Below are 22,995 nucleotides of genomic sequence, written 5' to 3' on the forward strand. Positions count from 1 at the left end.
ATACCCACATATTACAGGGAGACCTTTTGTTCCTTTGGTCTTGATTCACTGCTCTAGTTCTATCCACTTCCCAGCAAATGCCATTATTTAATCTTGTCAAAGACAGATTTTTATAAATGATGTCTCTTTAATGATTACTATCACTTTACAAAAATGCATTTGGGTTGAAAATTTTTTAACTACTTTCACATCATTACACTGAATTTGGGGGATACCAGTTTGCTGTCCATAGAAAAGTCAGGGAGCACGTGGTGGAAGGGGTGTGACCCTGCACTTGATATCAGGAAGCACGTGAGAGCTCTACAGGGTGAGCCCTAGTTGGAGACAGGAAGTCCAAACCATGGGGGGCTCCACCTGCCTGGCAATGGCAGGTGAGGGCCACAGAATGCATGTGCCAGCTGTAGCCACATCTGACTCAGCATCTTTTGTCTTCTCTCCCCCAGCAGATCCTCCTGTGGCAGCAGCAGTGGTGTCACATTTTAACGACTGCCCAGATTCCCACACTCACTTCTGCCTCCATGGGACCTGCAGGTTTTTGGTGCAGGAGGACAAGCCAGCATGTGTGTAAGTGTCCCCTAATCATCTGGTAGCATGGGGTTGCCCGATATCCAGTTAAAAAGACCATTTCCCTTCACATGGCTGTCACAAGCTCCTGAGATCTCTGGAACTGAGCATGTTGGAAGACCAGAGAAGGGCCTTAAAACACCTGCTTTAAAGCCCTAACATACAGAATTCAAATCTCCAGAAGTGGACCTTGATAATTGTGTAACAGCCAGATTAGGAAAGAAAGACATTGGAGAGAGCAGGAGTCAGGCTGGCTAGTGGGCAAGCAGATTAAATAGACAGTGTGAAGAGGCCCAGCTATGACCAGTGTCATGAGGACAACACAGAGCTGGGAGGAGGCAAGGTTGGAGGCCAGAGCCTGCTGGAAGTGAGCCTGTAATATCCAGGCAGTAGGAACCACAGAAGATTGGAAGGTATTTAAAGACAACATGTCCCTTCAGCCAGGAGCATAACCTAGTGGTAGAGTGCTTGCCTGACATGCGCGAAGCCCTGGGTTCAATTCCTAGTTCAACATGCACAGAAAAAGCTGGAAGTGGTGCTGTAGCTCAAGTGGCAGAGTACTTAGCCTTGAACAAAAAGTGTCCAAGGACAGTGCCCAGGCTCTGAGTTCAAGCCCCCAGGACTGGCAAAAAAAAAAAATGACAATATGCCCCTAGTTGAAAGAATGTGACTTAGCCACTACAAACACTTACAGCCAGATCCTCCTTTAGCTAATGTCTCAGCATTGAATGTTGCTGGCTACCTGCTGCCCACTAGCTGCCAGCAGGACCACCCTCCTCAGCTGTGACAATGGAAAGTGTCTCCAAGCATTGCCAAGCATCCCTTAGGAAACAAAAATCACTTACCAATTAAGCAGCAGTGATCCACATGACTTGTCATTTTTATAGAAAGGGTCGAGATCAATTTCATGTGATCTGAACATATGGTATTATAATGCTGTCAATCATAAGAAATGTTAATACGAGCATCTCTAGAATCTTTGCTTTGTGCCAGGCCCTGTTTCAGGCATAATCTGTATGTTGACTCCTGAGCAGGCACAGAAAGTCTGAACCCAGGTCACACAGCAGAACTTAGGCTCTGGCTTTTGAAGTTGAGTCCTGAGGCATGATGCTTAAGGTGTTAGATGTACTGGTGCTGGCAGGAGGAATGCAAATGAGCCTGCTGCTGTTGTGGCAGAGCTGTGTGCCTGGGCATGGCCCTTCAGTGCCTCTGAGCCCCACTTGGGTAAGAACGGAGGCACACTGACCAGCTTCCTCTGGGAATGTCTGCAGAGCTCAAGAATCTCCTTATCCCATAAACACAAAGCATAACAATGTTGATGGCAGTAGACACTGTCGTTATCATTATTTTTCTTATTAAAATACACACTAGGAGCCCCTGGGGGACAGATGGGATTGTTTTTTTATTAGTACTGGGGCCATTGTGGAAAAACACTGGCCCCAAAGGGCGTTTGGCCTCTTGGCCCAAGTATCTAGAAGCCTCCGCTGGCTAAGAGGTAGATGATACCCTGCCAGCAGGGGGTGTGTGCCAGTCCTAGGATTTAAACTTTAAGCTTAGGTGCTGTCCCTAAGCTTTTATGCTCAAAGCTAGCACTTGAGCCACAGCTCCTTGGCCTTTGTGGTAGTTAATTGGAGATAAGAGTCTCCTAAGCTTTTCTTATGAAAAAGAAGGAAGCCTTTGAACAATGATCCTCAGATCTCAACCTCCTGAGTGGCTTGGATTACAGGCATGTGCCTGACTTATAAATATTTCTTGTAGAGATAATATTAAATTCTTGGCAAAAACTGTAGCTCATGCCATACTTAGTGGCGAGCATTCCACATGAAGTTTCTCCAAGACAGCTCAGGACTTCCCTATGTAGTAGTTATTTTTGCTATAAACATGAGAAGTGATGCTTGCTCCGTGCCTTAGCTAGTGAGTAGCAGAAGTGGGATCCGGTCTGGTCAGCCCAGCCTCCAAACCCATACTATCAGCTTATAAAATTCACCTCAAATCACAAAACCCCTGTTTCCAAGGAAGATATATCCCTGCAGATAAACCTTCTAGAAAGGTTAGGGTGACCCTAGCCTATGATTCTGACTGCAGACTCTTTAACAAGTCCTTCCTAAAGGCCACATGTATAGAATAAGACAGCTGAGATGCCCTGGCAGTCTGGAGAAGCTGACCACACGGGGAAGGCATGGCTATACAAACAGTGACCACTGAGTCGTTACCTCATTTGTCCCCTGGAGCTTGGTGGCCTAGGGCCACCTGCTCCTGTTTTGTACAGCAGTAGGTGATACTCCACATTGTTCTTTAGTGGCTCTAATTAGCTATCATCATGGCAGACATCAGGTGTCAGACTTCCCTGTAGGTACCCACCTACTCTTTGAATACGTGTAGGGCCTGGCTTCCCACATGGGGTGACGGGACTAGGACTCGGGTGACCCACAAAGAGCTCATCCTCTCTGAATCTGATTCCCACCTTTCCCCTGCATGGCCTGATTGGTCTCTATCACTGCTGCCAGAGTTGGCATGTGGATGCAAGCCCACTGGGCCCCCTTCATTCAAATGTATGACTCTGAAGGCTGAGTGGTCAGACCCTGACAAGGTCACCTGAAGGTCACTCTATCTGAAATGGGAGGGTGGTAGAAAGCGAAGGTGACATGCCCTCCCTTGCACAGTGCTCTCGGGGAATATTGCTCAGCAAATTGTATACTTACCCAGCTGTGGTGAGTGGCTCCCTTCCTCACCTGCAACTCAGAGGCTCCACAGAACAGGACCACACCTTATACCTTTCTGCATTGACAGTAACTAGAAGAATGTTCTAACTAATTCCCACCAGACCAGAAACTCTGAGTCTGTGCAGAGAAAGCCAGAACATTCTGTCCCTGCTCTTAAGAACCGCCCCAAGCTTTGGGGATCTGACATAGACAACATTCTGGCCAATAAAACTGACATACCTTGAGGCAAGTCCCCATCTGCCGTAGCTTTTTACAGAAGCCACAGTGAGCCATGATTATAGTCTCAAAAGAGGATGCTCTTTCTAAAATACTGGCATTATCAGATTTTGTCTTCCAAAGCAATGGTCTTTTAACTTTCCAAAAAACCTAACAATGATATTTCATACTAAATGAGAAAATGGGGGGAAAAGTCACCAGTCAGAGATGGCCAAAGCTGTAAAAATCATCCTCAAAGATGTGTGGTTGATCTGAACATGTATGACCATCTTGAATAATCTCATTAGGACCCAGCACATCAGCAGAGCTCAGGAAAGGCCAGCTTGGTGTCAGTCTTGCCCCAGAAGCAGATTCCTCAGATTTCTAGCTGCTGTCTGCAAAGCCTACAAACAAAGGGAGAAAGTTGCAAGAAGCCACCCAGGTGACTCTGTCAGGGGTTTGTTCCAGTGTTGTCAATCAGTATTAGAAGTTTCTTACCTGTCTGAAAGTTTCCAGTGATTGACAGCTTTCTCACAGTGAAGTATGCAGACAACTACTCCCAGCCAGTGTAACGTAAACTGTCAAAACACAGAAATAGATGGTCTCGTATGGTAATCCTCCTGCCTACACCTGTACAGTTTGGATTGCAGATACAGTTACCATACCTAGCTCATTTGTTGAGATGAGGTTTTGCTACCTTTGGGCTCAAACCAATATTATAGGTATGAGTAACTAGGCCCAGCAAGGGGAAAAAATTCTCTTAAAAAACTTGAAAAAAGAGGCCAGGAGTTTGGCCTAGTGGTAGACTGCTTGCCTAGCATGCATAAAGACCCTGGTTCAATTCCTTGGTATCACATACATAGAAAAAACCGGAAGTGGTGCTGAGGCTAAAGTGGTAGAGCTCTAGCATTGAGAAATCCTAAGGACAGTGCTCAGGCCCTGAATTCAAGCCCAGGACTGACCAAAAAAAAAAAAATACTCTTCCCTTTTCCATCAGATCTGAACACTGGTCTTGGTGGTCATAACAGAGGGAAAATAATAGAGAAGCTTGCTCATAACAGTGCATTGCTGTCCGGCATAGCATGGTGGGCTTGTTTCTAACAGCAATAGAAAAAAAAAAGACTTGAAAAAAATCTCTGCATACATTATCTTTATGTTAATATATGATAATATAATACTGTGAACTAGGTAAATTAGGCACATGGAGAAAATCCACAAGTTCTGGAGAGAGGAGAAAAATGGCATTTAATTGACAATTTTGCTCTTCATGTTAACATAGTGGGACTAGAGCTACTGTATTTGCTCCTCCTTACCAGAAAAAATAGCAGGCACCAGTAGCTCACATCTGTAATCCTAACTACTGGAGAGGCTGAGATTCATAGGCTGAAAGTCCCAGACCAACCAGGAAAAGTTGAGATCTTCTCTCCTCTCAACAGAAAAGGCTAGGCATGATGGTATGTGCCTATCATGTAGGTAATGTGGAAGGTATAAATAGGAGAGTTGTAGTCCAGGTTGGTCCTGGCAAAAAAGGAATATCATACCTCAAAAATAACCAGAGCAAAACGATAAAAATAAAAAAAGCACTGGAGAAGTGTGTGGAGTAGTGAGTAGACCTTCTGCAAATGTGAGGTCCTGGATTCAAACTGCATCACACACACAACCGAAAATGAAAAGGCCTCAGGCAACCCACCTGGCTGAGCACTCATCTTTTGTCCCAACCCTAACAGGGCCCCCAGGCCATGGCTCTTTCCTTCCATCCTCTTCTTTCTTCTTGTTCTCCTTGTGGAGAAACAGCCTCAAAGTAGTTGTAGAGCTTCTTATTCAGAAGAAGAAAACAAAACAGCATTCCAGCAGTTTGGGTGTAACAAACAGCTGCCACTGCCTCCCCAAGTCTATTCCAAACAGAAAATGAGTCCAATGAAGTAAGATACCCAGGTGCACCTCTCCAGTGCCCCTCTGATAAAATGATTCCCATTTCATCTAGATGCAACAGCATCCCATTCTTGTTAGGAAGAACTGCGCAGAGAGGGGAAAGGGAAGAGGAACTGGCCAGTTTTGAACTTATTAGTTCTCAGTTCCATGGTAGTTCTAACCATAGGGCTTCCAAGACCAACTGGCTGAGCATTTCCTGGCCTTGGCACCTAGATTTTCCAAAGCTTCCCAGGTGATTCTAAGGTGTAGCCAGATGGAAACCAGTTTCTGGCTGGGGTGAAGGAGAGGACAGAACCATGCGGAATCAAGCCTGGTTCATTTGGAGCCAGGTAAGATGACTCTTCTCCCTGTGTCTTATTTCTAGGACAGTTGGCATACGTAAGTCTAAAACTACAAAAGGATATCACCAACTCTTTTTCTTCCCAGCTCAGAAGAGCAACTGCAAAGCCAGGTATTTTTGTAGAACCAGGTCCTGGCCTGCAGAGGTGAGGAGGCTGAGGAAATAAAAAGTAGATACGGACTTTCATATGTTCAAAGATAGAGACGGTCAGGAGAGCCTTGGTGTGAGCTACGGAGAAGCAGATGATTGAATGACTGGGTGAATGAATTAGTAGAGCACATAGGTTCAGGAATGTGAGCTTTGAAATGCAGTTGTGGGGGGTAGGGGCTACCATGGCTCACACCTGTAATCCTGCCTTCTCAGAAGACTGAGATTTGAGAATTAATGCCCAGAACCAGCCAAGAAAGACAAATCCAGGAGACTCTTATCTCCAGTTAACCAGCAAAAAGCCAGAAGTAGAAGTGTGGCTTCAAGCAGTAGAGGGATAGCCTGGAGTGAAAAAGCTAAACAAAAGTTTGAAGTCCTGAGTTCAATCCCAGTGAAAATACACGTACACACCCGGTCTAAGGAGGGAGAGGAATCAGATTCCAGGCCAAGAGAATAAGAGGTTGAGTGGTCAGGTGCCGGGCTACCCTCATATGTTTCACAAATGTGTCTCTGGTGCCTAGGTTGTGTACTTTGCTAGATCCAGTGTGTGCACTTGACGCTGAGCTGGGAGAATGAGGGAGAGAGGGCTTGGACTGTCTGCAAGCCAGTTGGTGGAGGACATGGATTAGGGCCGTACAGGGAAGGGGTGTCAAACAACACCTGGAGGAATCTTACTTCACATGGCTCCTCACAAGATAGAGACATTTGATTACAGGGTAAAAACGTAAGGATGGCTGGAGGAACCCTTTTCAGTCTTGTTTAGACATGGACAGCTTAAATGTGAGTATGGCTTGAGACAGTTGCAGATTACCTCCCAGCATCAACTCTGGTCCCCTGGAGCTCTCCTCTGCCCCTCGGTGGGAAAGGGTCAATCCAACCTGGAAGCTGTTTCTCTACTTTTGCTTCACAGGAGAAAAACCAAAAACTGGATAGTGGTAATCATAGCTATAATCTACCTATAATCTTAGCTACTCAGGAGATCTGAGGATCCCATTTTGAAGCCAGTCCAGGCAAGAATAGTCCATGAGACTCTTATCTGCAATAACTTCTTCGGAAAAAGCTGGATGTGGCACTATGGCTCAAGTGATAGAGCACTAGTCTTAAGCAAAAAAAAAAAAAAAAGCTCAGGGATAGAGCCTAGGCCCTGAGTTCAAGTCCCAGGACCCCCCCCCCAAAAAAAAATAAATAAAAAAGTAATAAAACTTTCCCCTGACCCATTGCTTGGAGCTATGAGAGTCAATGTTTTTTCAGATTTACAAGATCCCAGTCCTAGCTTTCAAGAGAAGTCTTGCCATCAGTGTCCCCTACTAGGGTCTGATCTCTCCTCCCCAGTCTATAAAAATATTTACCAAGCATTTCCATCCCCATGACCTTACTCAGCTTCTTTATTTACCAAAGACTATAAGCACTTCAGGGTACACTCAAAACTCTCCAATATTTTACCCTTCCAAGATTTGAGGCCAAGCTGGAAGGCGGGTTTGATTAAGACACACCTGCCCCAGTCTCTCTCGAGGGGGCAGGTACATCAGCCTAGAAATGTGAGAGCCAGACTCTAGCAGCAAACCCACGTCCCCAGAAGGAGTTGGCTTTTTCATGCAGGGATAAATGAGAAAACATGTTTCTCGTTAGGTATGATAGTGTCCACCACTTGGGAAATAGGTGTAGTACTACCCACCACTTAGGAAGCTGAGGCAAGGGAAGCCTGAGTTCAAGACTTCCCTGGTCCTTGACCAATAGGCCGGCTCCTGACTGAAAAGAAAAATTATGCCAGGCACCTGTGGCTCAGGCCTGTAATCCTAGCTACTCAGGAGGTTGAGGATCCAAGCCAAGCCAGGCAGAAAAGTTTTCTCTAACCAACAAAAACCCAGAAGTGGAGCTAAGGCTCGACTGGTACGACTCTCTGCCTTCTGTGAAAAAGCTACAGAACACCCTGACCCTGACCCCGGCCCTGGCCCTGAGTTCAAGCCCCAGTACAAGCACAAAATAAAGGACCAGTACCTAAATTTAAACATTTCCTTTGTTCACCCTTATATCCTAGGCTATTCCTTCAACAGCAACCTGTTAGCATCCCTGCTTGCCATAAATATTAAACCTGTACGATAACTGCCTCTACACTATCAAAATGCTGGAAATTTTTATACTGAGCAAAACTTAGGCTCTCAGAAAGCAGGCCACTTCTATCTATAACTCCAAGTACTTTTTTTTTTTTTTTTTGCCAGTCCTGGGTTTGAGCTCAGGGCCTGAGCACTGTCCTCGGGCTTTCTCAAGGCTAGAGCTCTACCACTTGAGCCTCAGCACCACTTCTGGCTTTTTTCTATGTATGTGGTACTGAGGAATTGAACCCGGGTCATCATGCATGTTAGGCAAGCACTTTAACCACTAGGCCAAACTCCTGGCCCCTCCAAGTACTTTTCTGACACCTGGAACCTGGCAGCTGAGAAGATCAGCTTAGGAGAATCTCACAGATAAAGGTCCTGGGGCCAGCCTGGCACAATGGCAGGTACCCCAAGATCAGTAATCCCCTCTTAGAGTTCATTGTTCTCCAAAGGCCTTTTAATATAAAAGTGAAAATTACAGACTAGCTAATCATAACACGGTTATTTAAAAAAAAAAAAAAAAAAAAAAAAACAAGAAAAGCGCTGTTGTTGCCATATCTGAAAAGAAAAACAATTAAACCTAGAGTATGATATGGGACTGCCCCTCCCAGAAGTTCTTCTCAGGTTTTCAATGACAATAAAAAGGGGGGATCCGTACATATTCTAAATAGCCTCTATTGAGAATCATGGCAAGGACTGTTGTTGGCATTGATGAAAGCAAATATGCTAGAGCCACCTGCATGTCTTATGACTTCTGGTTCCCTCACTCTCCCTTATTGGGGGTCAGTCAGTATTGCTAGATGTATAGACAACAGCATCCAAGGAGCCTGGTGACTTCTCCAGCCCCGCCCATTACTTCTGAACATTCCCTGCACACTGGGCCATTCAGGAAATCTTGCAAGGCTAATTAAACCTGATGGAGAAGACAAAGTCATGCGATATTTCCAATTTGGCAAGCATGTTTACTTTCATCAGAAATTCTAAATACACCCATTGGCAGTTGAGAAAAAAATCTAGGTTATTTTTTAACTAAATGGGTGATTTTCTTGGCCCATACACATTTGCTGTGCTATCTCCTGAGACTTAGCATAGTAGATGTGGGGAAAGGAGACCCTGCAAATATAGACTGACATTCCCTCCTTCTCTAGCTGCCATTCTGGGTACGTCGGTGCACGCTGTGAGCATGCAGACCTCCTGGCTGTGGTGGCTGCCAGCCAGAAGAAACAAGCCATCACTGCCTTGGTGGTGGTCTCCATCGTGGCCCTGGCCGTCCTCATCATCACATGTGTGCTGATCCAGTGAGTATCTGCTGCCCCAGCCCTCCCAGGACATCTACAGCACGAGCTCACGACAGGGCCTGGCCAGCCCAGCAGATGGCCGTCAGGTCTCACTCCAAGCTAAGTGTGGTAGCCCAGCCATGTGAAGGCCTAACACTTCCCCGGCAGCCCCAGCTGTGTTTCTGTGCACTGCTGGAGGCCAGTGGCAAACCAAAAGTGCCCTTCTGCTCTGCTGTTGTTCTTAGAACCTTGGAAGCAGTGCCTTAAACAGATAGATGCTCTGTAGAACTAGAAACAGCTCTTTGGGGCAGTAACAAATTCCAAAGCCACCTCAAAAGCCCCAGTATTGCTGTTACTGTAGATGGGTGACCATTACTTTGCCCAGCCCTCTCCCCCCTTTATCACTTGGCCTCTCCTTGTCCTTCAAACTCCAGTTTCCATGCTGGATCCTCCAGGAAATTTATGCTAAGCCCTACACCCAGGGACACTGCACTTTTGCTTGGCCACTTCTACCCACTAGGCAGCTCAGCAACATCAAGCTCTCATCCCAAAACCTGGCCCAAAGCCAGATGTATCCCTGCTCCACCCCCAGCTGAAGTCTAAGTCACAGAGTGAACTCTCTACACCTATTTGGATGCAAAGGGAGTTCATAGGTCAGTTAAAGGCTGCTGGCCTCAGAATGGGTCATGGTGAGACAGGAAATAGATGGGCCATTGTGGCAAAGCTGAAGTAAACAATTCCCTGTCAATATAGAAGCCAGACTTGTGCCCTCCACAATTATCTAGGTTTCACACAAATAAGAAACTCTGTCTTGTTGGTTTGCTGCTGTTAAGACATCTAAAGCACATGTCCCTGGCTCTGGCAACAAGTGAGGTTACATCTTAGAGCCATAACTCCTGCCACTAGCCACAGGTTGCCCATATCCTTCTCCTAGACCATGCCAGCACTGTGTGGTACAGGTTGAGGTCTTTCCTTGTTCCCTGAGCAAGATCTCTTCTATCTGTAAGGGTCCTAGGAACACATGTCTTCAAGTGGGTGGATAAGCAGGGCAGAAGCAGGCTGCCCCAGGTGGTCAAGAGCTTCTAATAGACCACTGGCCTCACTTCACATGGTCAACTTAGCTGTTTGTTCTCAACATGGCCCTGATCCTATGACCAAGAAGGTACTGTGTTCTCAGGAACAAGACTTAGGACCCACATAGACCTCCCTGAAGGGACTTAAAACACTGATTTTGCTAGCTCTTCTAGAGATAGGAACCATCTGTAGCGCATCTCTTATTCTCAAGGAGGCTGCCCAGTCTGCCTCTCTTCTGTACCTTCCCTGTATGTCCCTCCAGAGTCTAAGCTCCACATGACCAAAACCCACACTCATACCCTCAATCACCCAGCTATTGGCAGCCTTGGTACTGGGGCCCTGCTGAGTTGTAGAATCCAGGTTGGGATCAACTCACCCCTCACTACAGGAGTCTAGAGGCCTTGATCCCACTACCTAGGACACTGTAAGCTGGAAGTAAGCATGGAAAGCCCCTCTAGATACCTGGCTATAAGCTAGAGCTACTGACGAGCCTAAAATCTAGATCTTTCCTTTGATGTTGAGCAAGGCCCCAACCCAGATGCTGTAGCTCAAGAGGGTCCAGACCCCAGCCAACTTCTCCAGCCTAACATTTTCCACCTACAACAGAAACAGGTTAGTCAAGAAGGTTAAGTCCATTCTCTGCGAATATAAAGCCCAGCTTTATATTCCAAGGCAGAATGGGTTGCAGAGAGCTGGAGTGGGGATCATGAAATGCCACCAGCACCAGGAGAAAGGCACAGATGCTTGTTTCCTCATCAATCTTTGGGTTTGTGGCAGTTTTGAAACTTCTCCCAGTACCAGTGCATAGATACATAGAATATCCATATTGTATGTATGTATATATATGTATATATACAGTTATATATGCAATATGTATGATGTATATGTGTATTATATATATATGTATATATATATATATATATATATACCAAGCATTAAGGTTACAATACATGGAAATGAGATCCTTATATCCCAGGGACTCTAGTAATTAATATTGTGGTACTTTCTTCCCAGTTCTTTTAGGATTCCTGTTTTATTTCTCTTGCTAACTCTGAAAAGTCCTTTTGCTGTCCCCAAAAGAAGGCAGGAGCTCCTTAGCCCTAATGCCTTCAGAACCCAGCCACATAGTTTTACAACATGGTTGGATTTTCCAAAACTGGAATACTCATCCTCAAAGAAGGGGTCAAAGCTGTTGAGATTATTTCCCCATTCTTCTATGGCAGTGCAATCAAGCCACCCAGATTTCCTACTCTGCCACTGACTAGGCATGAGGAATGACTCCCCCTACATCTTGTGGCCCTCAGCCAGATAGGGCTACTGCTCCTAGGCCTGATGGATGTTCTGGGACCCCACCATACTGCTAGAGCTTCTAAACTTGCTCTTTATGGAGCTGGGTGGAAGCCAGGCCCCTTTACCAGCTCAAGAAGCTACAGACATTGATGGTTCTTTGTGAGCAGCAGCTGGTATCGCTCTTATTGGCAAGTGTATAATCCGATGGGCCCCCAATCGTGGGCTCGAAGCTCCCCACAGTACCTGGACCCTTAGAGGAGGGCTGATGGGGATCCCAGAGTTTCGGGGCCAGGCCCTCCTGAGACCCTGTCCTGTCTTTACAGCTGCTGCCAGGTCCGAAAACACTGTGATTGGTGCCGTGCCCTCATCTGCCGGCATGAGAAGCCCAGCGCCCTCCTGAAGGGAAGGACCACTTGCTGCCACTCAGAGACAGGTAAGGGGCTGCTTGGAGAAAGGCACTCCCTGGGTAGAGAAAGCCCTCACTGACTCTAAGCTGGGACCCATGCACCAGGAGGATGAAGAATATGACTCACAAGTGATACGGAGAATCAAGTCTCCCGAAGACCTGCTTGGGTCCCACCATGAGTTAGTGGGAGAGCGAGTGAGAGCCAGGGCCTCTGAAGACCCCACTCACTTCTCTTTTTGACTGCCATGAGAAAACACCCATGGTAATCCCAGTGTTGGTGGTTCACGCCTGTAATTCTAGCTACTCAAGAGATAGGTCTATGGATCACAGTTTGAAGCCAGCCCACCCAGGCAGGAAAGTCCATAAGACTTAACCACCAGAAAACCAGAAGTGGTGCTGCGGTTCAACATGGTATAATGCTAACCCTGAGCAAAACAGCACTCAGGCTCTGGGTTCAAGCCCCATGACCGACCAAAAGAAAAAAAAAAAGGAAGAAGTAAGAAAAAAGAAAAAAAACACTCCGGGTGCTAAGGAAGATATCTAATTTTTCTTATAGCACTCGTAAAAAAATTATTTAGGGCAGGTGCCAATGCTCACAACCTGTACTTCTAGCTACTCAGAAGGCTAGATCTGAAGATTCTGATTCAGTTAGCCCAACAGACAAGTCCTAGAAACTCTTATCTCCAATTTTTTTAAAGCTGAAAGTGGAAGTGTGGCTCAAGTGGTAGAGCAACAGCCTTAACTGAAACCTTGAATTAATAAGACCCACTCGCTGGCTTGCTCAGCACACACACACACACACACACACACACACACACACACACACACTTAAATCTTTTAAGAAAATGCATAGTCATTCGTAGCATTTTTCTGAACTTCTAGTGCAGTCATTTAGAATCAAGTTTCTTGTGGCTGTCAGAAGTTTGAATCTGGCCATTCAGAGATGGCCCCCAAGGCCATGTCCCTGACATATGTGTCCACCTTTGGGCCTGCTGGGTCTAGAACAGTTGTGACTCACTCTTGGGCCATGCATTCCCCTCCATACTTCCAAAGGATCCAGGGCAGGTTGAGCTAGACTCAGAAGCTGAGGCCTGTGCCCATACTGCCTCACTATGCAGCCACAGAAAAGAGCCTCAGGACCTATATGGTGAAGAGCAGTGGTCTTGGAAGAAGCCATGGCAAGCTCTAACCAGCTTGTGAGCTGCCTTGGCTGTAGCTAGGTTGCGCTAAAGCCTCACAACCAAGTTGCATCCACCCTCACCCACAACTCATCTCCCTCCCAGCCTTGTTAGCTTTTATCAGCACTAACTCGCTATTTCAGAAGTTACTGAAGGTAACTGAAGTTGAACCAAGTGAACTGGGATTCATGCCTAAATGCCCAAGAGAATCTAGTGCCACTGCCTGATGCTATGTCTATGTTTGTTTTCCCAGTAGAGCTGAGGGCTGGCCCACAGTGCTTAACCTATTTTTCCTTCCTTCCAGTGGTCTGAGGAACCCTGAAGAGGAACTTGACCTGAAGCAGCCTGATGAAAGAAACAAACAAAGAAAAAAAGGCCTTCTTCAGGACAACTCCAGTGGGGACGCCTGAGACATGGCAGCAGATCTCTCCTTCACCTGCAACCCCCTACACAGCCTTTTATCTACTGTTGGCCATCAAAACTATGTTGAGAACTCTGTCCACTTGGGGATCTAAAGAAGAAATCAGTGGGTTACAATTTAAAGACTGATCTAACAAGAACTACCCAGGGTGTCCTTCCTGTTTACCTGTGTCAGGTATGCACATCTGTCAGTGGCTGAGTCCAGATGTGTGAAGTTGCCTCCTATCCATCATAGATCCTGAGCGGGGTTTCTTCCCAATGGGCCCCCTCCTGGCAAGAGAATTCTGATGAACCCCACAGGTACTATGAATGCCTTCTCTCATCTACTTAGTGGCATAATAGAGAAGGAAACAGCCTATTGTTACCCGAAGATACCAGTGTCAGTGGAGCCATGTCCTCTGGTCATGAGACACCCAACCAGCTGGATATCTTCTCTGGACACATGAAGACCTTCCCAGCTACTGCCACCCTCCAAGATAATGTCTTATTTATTCGATGGATAATGGTTCAGACTAGCAGACATCTGCATTAATGATATATGTTGCTGACTGAAGAAATGAACCTCTTAGACAATCTAAGGCTTGAGAAAGCCTCCTGGGAGCTACAGAGACAGAACTCTGATTGCAGAGATTGGGGATCAGAGGTCATGTCATCTAAGACACAAAGCTGGTGAATCTCCATATATATTCTGGTAGAAAAGCCAGCAAGCCCAGTGACAGAGATTGTCCCTTCCATTGTGACAGAGGACCAGGAGGCCTGTGTGTGTGTATACACAGGATAAATAGAATTCATCTTCCACTGCTTGGTGATTAAATAGATTCACTTCCTCACGCACCCAACTAGGGCATCAGCAGCAAACTGTGGGCATTTCAGGCTGAATCCATGAAAGGGGACCAGTCCTTTATTTTCCATGTGGTTTTATTTTTTAAAGGAGAAGTTTAACTTTCCTATTTATTTTCAAGCATTAAGAGAACTATTCCAGCGTTCCCATTCCCCTTAGCCATTCAGGATGCTGAAGTTTTGTTTTTGTTTTAACAACAACAACAAAAAAAAAGCTACCAAGCGTCTCATTTTTCCCCTTGGAAGAAGGCAAAATTGCTTTCCTGGGCATCAGTGTTTGACCCATACAGCCTATCTATAGAAAGTAGTGGAGCCCTTCAGATGTTCATTAAAACTTAGAATAGCAGGGAAATAATATATAAACTCATATAAGGAAGCTATCCACAAATATTTGCAAAGTGAAAGATTTCTACTTGCTATAGCTCTTCAGTGTACCTAATTTATCTCTAAAAGCTGGCTTGAAGTTTCTATCAGAAAATAGCCTTTTCCTCCAATTCCTCTCAATTCTATGCCTATGAACTTTCACATGATTTGCTTTTTTTTTTTTTTGCAGTTCAGGCAGTTGTCTGACCCATGTCTTCTTTTTGAAACTCATTACCACACCTGAAGCACTAAATACAGAAACTGGGTTTGTTCAGAGTTAGCCTCTTAACATAGCACCATGTATTTTGGCTACAGCGGTGGAGTTTGCTGTTTGAGGGACAGAATCTCACTATGTATCTCAGACTAGCCTTGAACTTGCTTTCCTCCTGTCCCAGCCCCCAAGTATTAGGATTACATGTGTATAATATTTTTTGAAATGCTTGGCAAGATTTTTAACTTATCCCCCCAAATATATTTAAGTTTGCATTTCTTGGGTAAATCCTGCTATGACAGAAACACAGATCAAGACTTGAATTGTGGCCTCCTGTCAGAGAGTAGACCGCTGACCTGGGCTTTAGATTCCATTTCACACTTGGCCTTCGTATTAAACCCTGCTGAGTATGAAGTTTAGACTGTTGAGAGTGGCAGAGCATCATGTGTTTTTTAACTTCAGTTTACTTTGGGAGTTTGGCGATCTTTTCTAGTCTGTTAGAGATTCATTGCATTTAACGAACATTGCTTTTAATGAACTGAGGTGCACATGTCTTGTGGAGCTTTCTTCACCTAGTGGATGAAAGGCTCTATGTCAGATGTAAAGATCCTATCAGTGATTGGCATCCAAGAGTCTGCAGTGGAGCCTGGGAGGGTCTCGGATTGTCTCAGTTCTCTGCTCTTACTTACAGCTACCAGAACCTGACTCCCTCTTCTTGCCAGTACATCGAGGCAGTGCCTTCCAAGTCAGTCCTTGGCAAACCAGAAAGTCTAAAAAGGGCCAGAGGCTGAGGTTGGATTGAGGCAATTCTGGTTAGGCCATTGTCCACACTGCACGATGTGGTAGTATGACTTCTTTGGTGATTTCTCTTTCCGAGATCAAATCTGCCATTTCATAGCAGTGGTAGTTCTTTGGGTAGATATAAAAAAAAGTTGTCTTTCCAGGTTAAAAAGTACATCTTTGAGCAAGGCACTGGTGGCTCATGCCTGTAATCTTTGTTTTCGAGAGGCTGAGATATGAGGATTACAGTGTGAAGCCAGCCTAGGCAACAAAGTCCATGAGACTCCTATCTCCAATTCACAGAAAAAAAAACAAAAACAAAACAGAAATGGAACTGTGGCTCAAGTGATAGAACACTAGCCTTGAACAAAATAGCCCAGAGACAGCACTCAGGCGCTGTGTTCAAGCCCTGGGAATGGCACCAAAAAAAAAGGGGCAAAAAGGCATCTTCTAGACCATCTCTGCATAATCACTGTGTTCCTGCCCTTTAGAAAGCCAAGTGCTGGTTAATGTTGTCATTAGGGAAAAACATTCCAGAGGCCTAACCTGGGATATTGCTATTCCAGTGATTCAGAAACCATGAAAATCCCACATTGTGTGTGTTGTGGGGGGAGGGGTGAATTGTATAAAAGGCCTCCAAAGTTTTATAGAGCCTGGATTTAGCCACTGCCCTTCAGTCTGTGATGTTAAACACGGGAATAGCGAACATTTCTACATGGCAAGACATAATCCAGCCTGGAAGAGGGGGCCCCACCTGGAAACATGTGGAACCAAGCAAGGAATGAGAATAATGTGTCTCAGCAGAAGAAGCAGCCAGAACCCTGATTCCCAGGCCCAGCTGTCTGAGAAAAGAGAAACTGATGTCCCCACTCATGGGGCCAGTTGTGCCTGATGTCTCCAAGCCAACCTTCCCAGGCATGTAGGCCACTGCATGCTTTTCCAGACAAGGATGCACCCATGATACTCTAATGCTGCTCAGGAGAAGCCAACCCCTCAGCCAGTTCTGGGCTTTCATCTCTCACACCATGCCTAAGGCAAGGAAGGAAAAATGATTCAAAAGCACAGAACCAAAGGAAGTTCAAGAAACAGAACATGTTTAGGTCTATATTAGGGATTTGGGTTTGGTTTGCTTTTGGAAATAGGATCTCACTGACCTCAAGCTCTCCATCTTCTTGTGTCAGCCTCACAAATACTGGGATTACAGGCATGATCTACGATGCCTGACTGTTTCAGTTTCTAACCTACGACCCATCCTCTGTAGCCACTAATTTTACCAAGTTTTCTGGAAGACCCAGTGGTATGTAATGAAAAGTAGCTCCTCTTCCTCGTGTAATAACTTACTGAAATGTTCAAGTTCTCATTATCTCTATTGTAACAACCCTATTTTTTTAAGAACTTATTACTCTGACTTCTGTATATGTTGCACTGAAAAGGTTAATATTTAATGGTTTAATTTATTTTGTGTGGTAAGTTAATTTTGATTTCTGTAATGTGTTCATGTGATTAGTGGCTCTTTTGCTTAACATCTGAATTTTACTTAAAGAGTAGAACAATATAAGATATAGTTGTGTTTTTCAGAAATATACATTGTTGTTCAGTTGTGTACTGTGCCTTGTTTGGAAGGATGAAGGAATGAACTCTTTTTTTTCCTAAATCACGACTGAAGAGTTTTTCTTTTATGGACTTAGGATATTATTAGAGCAAATGAAGATTTTTTTCTCTGTAAATATGAATAAGAAAAAAAATCCTTTGCAAAAATGTGGAAATCCAAAACTAACCATCGTTGACTCCTATCTGCTTAGTCAAGTTCTTCCTAATTTATATCATTGACTTTGTGTCCACCAAAGCTGACTGATAGGGAGAAACTAGCCACAGGAATTGAGATCTGACTGGGAAAGCAGGCTGCATGCAAAAAAAAAAATAATTCCATATTTTTCTTGATACAATTCAAACAGACTGTGCAATTTTAAAGTGGAAAGTTTGTGTTAATTGAGTTAATAGTGTTTTTGAGGCTTAAAACATAAACTGTGGGGAGAGCAGCATTGCGTGGAAACGTGTTAGGAAGGCAAACCTTCAGGGCACGGACCTACTACACTCAGGGAGCATCCCACTCCTCATCTGCCCTCCAGGTAACACTGAGCATGCTTGAACAAGAGAACAACTGTGTTATAGGACAGAATTTTGCATGGAGCTATGATTTTAGGAAAAGCTCTGCAGAGCCTTTGCAAAGGAAGCAAACTTCACTACCTCTTGGGTAAACATGAAAGAAGTTTATTTCTGAAGCTGTATTTATTTGGATCTTCTCTGCTCAGCCTAGTAGAAAAAGGGACATGCCTGCCCATATCCCATCAACCTCCACCTACCACCAGGCACTCCCTGTAAGGAAATATTCTGCACTGTCAGCCTAAATTGTGAGCTTATATGACAAGTCCTCCATACTTCCCACCTGCACGTGCTGCTGTGCATGCAACCAGTGAGCAAGGAAGCTAAGGATTAGATCAGAGCTTAATGGCATGAACCTTCCCTAAGAAAGTTCAAACTCTCGGTAGTGAGAGGTGAACATCTAGAAGCCATTGTACAAGCCCCATAAGGCTTGCATCAGCCTAACATGCTGATGGAAACCCAACAACTCTTTGTCTCAAGTTCCATAGTCCATCTCTGACCCTAAAGTAAGCCTTTGTCCAGCCCTTAAGAGATAGGAGTTAGGGCCGGGAGATTGGCCTAGTGGTTAAAGTGCTTGCCTAGCATGCACGAAGACCCGGGTTCGATTCCTCGGTACCACATACATAGAAAAAAGCCAGAAGTGGTGCTGAGGCTCAAGTGGTAGAGCTCTAGCCTTGAGAAAGTCCAAGGACAGTGCTCAGACCCTGAGCTCAAGCCCAGGACTGGCCAAAAAAAAAAAAAAAAGAGAGAGAGATAGGAGTTAGGCACAGTGGCCCAAACATGCAATTCTACTCAAAAGGAAGATATCTGGAGGATCACATTTCAAAACTGGCCTGGGCAGAGAGTACAGAAAACCTCATCCAATGATTAAAGAATTGGACATGGTAGCATGCACCTGTCATTCCAGTTATGCAAAAAAACAATACATAGAATTAAATTTCAGTCTTGGCAACAAATCAGGGCATTATGCAAAAAATAACTAAAATATAAAGGACTAGTGGCATGGTGGTTGAGTGTCTGCCCAGCAAGTGCAAGGCCCTGAATTCAAACCTTGCACTACCAAAAAAGAAAGAGAAATGCCTGCTACCCTTGCTGATCTCTCTCCTCAGGAACCTATTCATGCTTTAAGAACCTCTGGCGGGCTGCGGTGGCTCACACCTGTAACCCTAGCTACTCAGGAGGCTGAGATCTGAAGATCAAGGTTCCAAGCCAGCGCAGGCACAAAAGGACCTGAGACTCTTATCTCCAGTTAACTTCTAGAAAACGGGAAGTGGGGCTTGGCTCAAGGGTAGGGCAGTAGCCTTGATTGAACTGCAGAGCTCTGGGACAATGCCCAGGCCCAGGAGTACGGTGGTAACCTGGAGTTGAAGAGCTCGGGGACAGTGCCCAGGCCGAGTTCAAGCCCCATAACACACATACACATACATATCTGCAGGGCCTTGTTTCTAACCTATGTGACTCTACTACTTCCTGTGTTTGTTTCCAGTCCTAGTGAGACTGCTGAGACTGCACGCTTCCCAGAACCTGTGTCCAGTGACTCTTCCTGGTATACTGGACATTCTGTGATAGAACCCATTTCATAAAGCACATCTTAGGGACAACAAAACCTTTCTTACTTATCCACGTGACATGCAGAAGACAAATTGAAATCCATGTTCTGGACTGTTAGTCTTAAGGTTTCTCTTGGCCCCATTGTTGATTCCAATTTCCTTGACCTCTGTACTGGCAGAGTGACAGCCAGACCTCCTCTCTAGCTCAGAACCCCTTTCCTTATCAAATACCTGAAATCTTTGCGCCAGCACTATGTCTCCAGAAACTCTTTCTGCAGTGGCTTTCTGCAGGACTTGCTACCTGAGGTCTCTGCTACAGACTCTCACCTCCAGAAACAGCGGGTAATTGCACCTGGACAGAAGCTAGGTGTCATAGTGCCTGATCCACTAGGATAGTAGCTCTTCTCCCAGATCAGTGAGGAAGTTGAATACACAGGGGCAGACCTTGGAAATCAATCTCCCCAGATAATTCTAATTTGCTCACTCCTGCCCTGCGGAATGTACCAAGCCCCAGGGAGCAGGTGGTACAGGAAAAGGGATATGCCTGGAGCTCTGAGTGCCTACCACCCAATCTGGACATTCTACCCTACTTCACCTTTAAGTGTATTCCTTAATTTCTAGCAGAAGTTAGCCCGTAGGGAGATATAGAGGCTTAGTCCCCCTCTCAAGGGGGCTCATCTGAGGTATGGAAGAAAATTTACAGGATTCTATAGGGAAAACCATGTGGCTGCTACTTGAGGCTGTGGACTGATAGCAAACAAACTTGGGAATATGGCATGCCAAAACTCCTGAGACACAGCAAAAGCAGGGCTAAGAGGAATACAAACACCCTGGGATAGTGGAGGAGGGAGAGGGAGAAAATAGGAGAGGGAGATTTTAAATTTAATATACTGTTACATTCAAAGAATTTAAAAGGTGGACTGGGAGTGTGGCTTAGTGGTAAGAGTGCTTTTGCCTAGCTTGCATGAAGCCCTGGGCTCAGCTCCTCAGTACCACATACACAGAAAAGGCCAGAAGGGGTGCTTGGCTCAAGTGGTAGAGCCCTAGCTTGAATAAGTCCAAGGACAGTGCTCAGGCCCTGAGCTCAAGCCCAAAACTGGCACACAAAAAAAAAAGAAAGAAAAGCAAACAAACAAGCAATGAGCATATTTTTGGCAAGTAAAATGTACAAAAACTTAAGTTATAGAAAACCTAGACACGCTCAAACAAGTAGCAAGCCCAGATAGCTTCACTGCTGAACTTCACAAAACTTTTAAAAAACTAATACCAGTTTTTCTCAGGTGACTCAAAAAAAATGTAAGGGAAAGATCTCTTCCAAATTTACTCTATACACCTAGTATTACCTTGATACCAAAACCACATGAAGACATCAAAATTAAATTTAAAAAACAACAGAGAACAATATTCCTTAACTCAAAAAAAAAAATACTAGAGAATTTGATTCAGCAATACATAAAAACCAAATGGGATTAATGCCAGAGATACAGACACTTCAGTGCATGCTAGTGACAAAATCTTTAATATATAGGTCACTGGGGGACCTTCCAGATCTAAACTATATAGACAGACAGACACACACACACTCAAAAGAGATAAAAGACCCAAAACAACATCAAAAACTAAAATTACTAGAAGAAATCATAGGGAAAACACATCAAGATGTTGATACAATTTTTTAATAAGATGCCAAAAGCCTAGGCAACAAGATCACAAATAGGCAAATGGGATTGTATCAAAGAAGCTTCCACACAGCAAAAGAAATGGGGGAGAGAATGAAGGAACAAGCTAGGCCGTGCTAGAAAATACTTGCAAACTACTCAATAGACAAGAGATTCAAATCCAGAAATTTTTTTGCCAGTCCTGGGCTTGAGCTCAGGGCCTGGGCACTGTCCTTGGGCTTTCTTAAAGCCAGTGCTCTACCCTTGAGCCACAGTGTCACTTCTGGCCTTTTCTGTTTATGTGGTTCTGAGGAAATGAACCCAGGGCTTTGTGCACACTCCCAAACCTTTCATATCCAGAATTTTTTTTAACTTTTTCTTGTAATGTAGCGAGGGATTACAGTTACATTCACCAGATAGTAGGTGCCATCACTTCTCAACATTGATACCCCGTCTCATGTTTTTTCCCCATTTCTCTCCCCCACCCCTCCCAATCATCTCATATCCATAATTTTTAAATAACTCAAAAACTTCAACAACAATAAAAAAATCAAAAGACCCAACTTAAAGATAGATAAAAGCTTTGAAAAGGTATTTCTCAAGAGAAGAAACAAACATGGCCAAAATGTAGGTGAAAAGGGCTCAACATCACTGTCAAGAAAATGTCCATCAAAACCACAGGCAAGATCATTTCATCACAGTTCCAATGGCAAATATCAAAAAGGCATAAAAAGAACACACGCTGTGGGGGGGGGGTAGGGAAATGGGTACCAAGACATGTGAAAGGGTATCAATGTATGTGAATTAATGCACCTTCCATCTGGCAAATATCATGTAACCCTTTTATTAATTACAATAAAAAACAAAAAAGGAAAAAAAAAGAACACACGCTGGCAAGGATTCAGAGAAAGGGAACTTGGGCAGGCTTAGTAAGAACATAAATTAATAGAGCCAGGATGGATAACAGTAGGAAGAATCTTTAAGACCTAAAAATAGCCCTGCCATATGATCCAACTGTACCACTACTGACTATATAGCCAATGAAAATGAAATCAGTGTGTCAAAAAGACATCAGTACTTACATATAAATATATAGCAATATTCACAGTAATCAAGATGTGAAATCAACTAAGGTGTCCAGCAATAGATCAAAAAATGTAGCATATGAACACAATTGAATATTATCTACTTAATATTTTTTAAATATTATATTTTTCTATATATTTTATTATAATTATAATTGATAGAAGGGTTACATTATATTCACCAGATATAAGGTGCATTACTTCACAAACATTGATACCATTTTTCATGTCTTGGTCCCCATTTCCTTCCCCCCACCCCGCCCCTCATTTTGTTTTCCCCCTTTCCCTATCTGATTTCAAAAAAATATTATATTTTTTAAAGAATGGAGCTGGGTGCTGGTGGCTCATGCCTATAATCCTCGCTATTCAGTAGGTCAATATCTGAAGATTGCAGTTTGAAGCCAGACTGGACAGAAAAGTTCAGGAGACTCTTATTTCCAATTAACCACCTGAAAACCAGAAGTGGAGCTATGGATGAAAGTGATAGACACTAGCCTTGCACAAAAAAGCTCAAATACAGTGCACAGGCCCCGAGTTCAAGCCCTACAACACACAAATTAATTAATTAATAACACTTGCAGCAACAGAATGAGCCAGAAGGCCATTGAGTAAAGTAAGTCAGGCACAGAAAGACACACTTCATGTTGTTGCTCATGTGAAAAAGCCAAAATAATTGATTTCATTTAAAAAAAAAAAGTAAAGT

General features: G+C 44.4%; 1 protein-coding gene and 1 non-coding gene across 2 annotated transcripts; both read left to right on the forward strand.

The window, feature by feature from the left end:
• The first annotated feature begins 340 nt into the window (after nt 1–340).
• On the forward strand, nt 341–15,843 carry Tgfa (transforming growth factor alpha). The gene is made up of 4 exons (XM_090337575.1): nt 341–564; nt 9,146–9,295; nt 11,962–12,071; nt 13,527–15,843. The coding sequence occupies exons 1-4, from the start codon at nt 341–343 to the stop codon at nt 13,532–13,534; spliced, it is 492 nt and encodes a 163-aa protein (XP_090193701.1). The 3' UTR covers nt 13,535–15,843.
• LOC150060611 (small nucleolar RNA SNORA61) lies at nt 4,458–4,588 on the forward strand. The gene has a single exon (XR_016536312.1). It is a non-coding gene; the product is annotated as a small nucleolar RNA SNORA61 (small nucleolar RNA).
• Nucleotides 15,844–22,995: the final 7,152 nt, after the last annotated feature.

Source organism: Megascapheus bottae, chromosome 7, assembly GCF_031878675.1.
Source record: "Megascapheus bottae isolate mThoBot1 chromosome 7, mThoBot2.hap1, whole genome shotgun sequence".
NCBI classification, from domain to species: domain Eukaryota; kingdom Metazoa; phylum Chordata; class Mammalia; order Rodentia; family Geomyidae; genus Megascapheus; species Megascapheus bottae.